The sequence below is a fragment of the Eufriesea mexicana genome, unplaced genomic scaffold, assembly GCF_001483705.2.
Source record: "Eufriesea mexicana isolate 0111107269 unplaced genomic scaffold, ASM148370v2 scaffold294, whole genome shotgun sequence".
NCBI lineage: Eukaryota > Metazoa > Arthropoda > Insecta > Hymenoptera > Apidae > Eufriesea > Eufriesea mexicana.
The window spans coordinates 2,576,499-2,580,781 of NW_016908489.1; the positions used below are offsets into that span (position 1 = coordinate 2,576,499).

Here is a 4,283-nt window from a genome sequence, read left to right on the forward strand (position 1 = left end):
AGAGGAGGTGGCGTCGACGTTCGGCGACACGGACACACAGTCGGGCGCGTTCAGTCCGGCGCCGGACGCGAATTCCATCCAATATCCCGCCTACTTCAAGGACCCGAAGGGCGGGAATCACGCGGTTTTCGGTGCCGGCGGCGCGGGGAGCTTCGGTGCCCTGCAGTACATCAAGCAACAGGGCGGTAGCAAGAGCTGTTTACCGGACGTGATACAGCACGGCCGCTCCGCGGGGATGCCGTTGTACGTGCGATGTCCGATCTGTCAGAAGGAGTTCAAGCAAAAGTCCACGCTGCTGCAGCACGGCTGCATACACATCGAGTCGAGACCGTATCCTTGCCCGGAGTGCGGCAAGAGGTTCAGGCAACAGTCGCACTTGACCCAACACCTTCGCATCCACACGAACGAAAAGCCGTACGGCTGCGTCTATTGCGGCCGTAATTTCCGTCAACGCACCATCTTGAATCAACATTTGCGCATTCATACAGGCGAGAAGCCGTACAAGTGTCAACAGTGCGGCAAGGATTTCCGTCAGAAAGCGATACTGGACCAGCACACGCGCACCCATCAGGGTGACCGGCCGTTCTGCTGCCCGATGCCCAACTGCAGGCGGCGTTTCGCCACCGAGCCGGAGGTGAAGAAGCACATCGACAACCATATGAATCCGCACGCGGCCAAGGTGCGTAGGAACTCGACCAGCGACTCGAAACCGCCCGGCACGCCGGCCGGCCTGGGCCCGGTCCCTGTCCCTAGAGGTCTCACGCCGACGGTGGTGAAGCCGGAGCTCTACTTCCCGCAATGTTACGCGCCCGCGTTCAATCATCAACCGCCAGTGTCGACGGCGCAGTTCCCGGCCCAGGCAAACGGGGTATCCGTTGCCGGCGAGTTCAAACCACCGACCGGTCTGCCGCCGCAGTGACTAACCGTCCATCCTGCCGCCTACTAGCAAGCAGGAATACCGCTGAGATTTCAGCGATGCTTCGGTCACGCGTTACAGACCGACGCCGCCGCCGCCGCTGCCGCCGCTGCTGCCGCTGCTGCCGCCACGACGTCGAGTGTCGCGTCGCACCGATGCAGCCAGCCGATCCAGCAACACTACCCGTGACATTTATCGTGCATTTACTAGGCTCTTTCTTTTCGTTTCGCGGTTCGCTTACTTTCCTCGTTCCATTGCTTCGCACAGCCTCGGAACGCGTCGCCAGCTAGTCCTCAGCTCGACGGTGATCCACGCGACCCTTTCGTATTCCTTCCATCAATCGCGTCGCGCGCGTCTCCTCCTCGGTTCGCGGCTCATCATTCGTCGCGGCTCCAACGGACCGCGTCTCTTCGTCTGTTGCACGTGTATATCTCTCTGTCCTGCGTGTCTGCATGTCTGTCTCTGCGTGTGCGTGTGCCTACGAGTGCGTGTGTGCGTGCCTGTGACACGTTGACGCGCGTCGATCGTTGACTCGCGTTTACTCTTATTACCGATAGACTCTGTGTGCCCCCTCGTCGTCCGACCAGTGTGGTCCGTTTCTACTTGTGCGGTCCGGCCTGTGCCCTCGCCGTGGCTAACGCCGACCAACGCGATCCGCCAAGCTCGCCTCTATAATAGCCTTGGCACCCGAGTACGTATATACCTATCTACGTACACACACACACACACACACACACACACCTCGCAATAGCCACTGTTCTTCTTCTTTTTTTAATCGCCGATCATCGTTACCTCGCGAATATCGCGGTTCACCGGAAGCGATCCCCAGCCGTGGACCGTGCAACGCTCCAATCTCTCACCCATCTCCGTCGACGTTTTCGCGTCCCAGGATTCCGTTTCGATCAGCAACCGTACGGAAAAACGCGTGTATCATTGCCACGGTATACACGGCGAGCTACGCGCGATTGCCAAGGAGTTCGAGAGGGAAATCGGTCGGACCGTGCACCGAGGAGGAACGCGGGAATCGTCGGCGTCGTTCACCGTCGAGCTGATCGCTGGCGCCAGAAAAATGGTGACTCAACCAACGAAGAATCTCGTCTATTCCCCCCATACGTATTTTTTATATATTAATGAATTAACGACGTACCTTCTCGCGTTTTTTTCGTGGATAAGCGAATAGCTCGAGAGAGTTCGGTGGTTCCGCGCGCGCGCAGGCAGCAGGCCGTCCGAGGTGTCGTTCGTCACACCGCTCACACACGTACATACACACGCGCGCGTACGCGCTACACGCGCATCGCGTACCAACACGTACAGAGACACGTGTACGAATACACGGACAGGCGGACAGGCAGAGACAGACACGAGTAAACGGACGCGAGTACACGTGGATACGAACTCGTATCCCGGGCACGTGTTTCGCCAAACACACCCACGCATACCGTATACGTATACACACAGCAGAGAGAGACACGTACACGAGATGTCCGAAGGTGTTCGATTCGACGAGCAGATTAGAAGCAAACGAAACAAAACAAAAAGAAACAAAAAATTGATAACGATTGTGATACGATATCTAACTTGCCTATGTTTAATGAAACGAAAGGAGAGGAAGGAAAAAGCAAAGGGAAAAAGAAAGCGGGAAGGGGAATGGGATTGGGAAGGATGAGAAAGCGGGAGTGAGAGAGATATACGTGATGGGAGGAAGATACGTTGCCTCGAGAGGGAGGTGAATACACGACCACGAGAAGAATGCCTGTAAATATGTAAAGCCGTTCACTCCGACGAACAAACAAAACCGAGTGGAGGAGGGAAAAGAAAAAAAAAAAAAAAAAAAACGTTGAAATGGCGCGAAAAAGAGCGAGCAAGAGAGAGGAAGAGAGTGCGTGCATGGCTGCGTGGATGCTGCGTGGACGTGTCTGCGTGAGCGAGCGAAAGCGAGAAAGAGAGAGAGAGAGAGTTGCGAACGCGCGTGCAGAATGAAGGGTGGAAAAGAGAGACGGACGGAGGGTACACGAGTGGGTAGGATCGTTGTAGGATACGAGAAATAAAAGTAGAGAGAAAGGCGAAAGGAAGGAGGAAGAAGAAGACGCGGAGAAAGGGGAGGGAGCGGAGAGATGTTAGGAGTTTGCGGATGAAAGGGAGGGGTGCGGGGAGAAATGCGAGAGAGAAGGAGCGGGAGAGAGAGAGAAAGAGCGAGAGCGAGTGAGAGAGAGAGAGAGAGAGAGTGAGAGAGCGAGTGAGGGAAAGGGAAGGAGAGAGATTAGGTAGGATTTACGAGGACGGCGTATCCCCCCAGAGTGCTGAGCCATAGCTTTTCGGGGTACGACGAGTTGACGATGACGATAGTTGCGCGAGGGGAGGGTACGACTCTTGTATACTATAGTAATATTTGAATGTATATTTATACGACAGGTTATATTATTCTATTAACTATAATGATGATATTTTGAATCGGTTTTAAAATCAGATTGGTGCTGAACGTAACACTAGGTAAGCGACACAAAGCAAAACAAGAAAAAAAAAAAACGAAAGAGGAGGGAACGTGGAAGAAGGCTGAGACACCGTAGAGTAGCGTAAGTAGGGTAGTCGATAGAGTAGATGCTCGAAAGAGGAGTAAAAGCCGTGGGGGAAGAAAAAAAAAAAAAGAGGAAGAAAAAAGACTTTCGAAGGACCCTCGTGAAGTCCGCTCATCCGGAACTTAATAATAATAATAATATTAATAATTAATACTAATAATAATTAATAATAATAATAATAGTAATAATGATAATTATAATAACGATTAACGCAATTTATCATCGCATCAGCCGGTGGGCAAGAAGCTAAACGAAATGAGCTGACGAGAAAGCGGAGAAAAGGCGGGAAGAAATGGTTTCGTGGCAATACTTGAAAGATACGAAAAAGGAAAAAAACAAAAATATACGAGGATACGAGATACATACACGAACACGAAAAAAAACAAAAAAAAAAAATGGAACACACACGACAACAGCGACATGAGGAAAAAAAAAAAAAATATCGAGAATTAGGCGTTCTACAGTTAGTCTTTTATCATTTAGACACAGAGATGATCCGAAAGATGATCTGAAGATGAATAATTGTGCGGCCATATTCTCTGTGGCCTGTTTGTAGTGCCTCGGAATTGCTGCTCGCGGCAGTGATTTGACCGTATTTTAGGATGGTATATTAATAATTATATTGAGAACTGCAATTATCGATACTCTGATACAGTACTAAAGGTGAAAGGACAAAAAAAAAAAGAAATAAATAAAGGTAAAGAATGGAAGCGAAGGGAAAGGAGGACGAAGTGAAAAATGGTGGACGGAGAAGGGAAATCGGAAGACGAGACAGAGAGAAAGAGAGAGAG

The 4,283-nt window shown here is 51.3% G+C and overlaps 1 protein-coding gene across 1 annotated transcript in view; it reads left to right on the plus strand.

The window, feature by feature from the left end:
* LOC108555987 (myeloid zinc finger 1) overlaps window positions 1–1,753 on the plus strand; it is a 26,970-nt gene extending 25,217 nt beyond the window's left edge. Inside the window, 1 exon segment of the mRNA XM_017911890.1 lies at window positions 1–1,753. This exon segment is cut by the window's left edge and continues 3 nt beyond it. Coding sequence (XP_017767379.1) covers window positions 1–919 — 919 coding nt within the window. The 3' untranslated portion in view covers window positions 920–1,753.
* The last annotated feature ends 2,530 nt before the right edge of the window (window positions 1,754–4,283 follow it).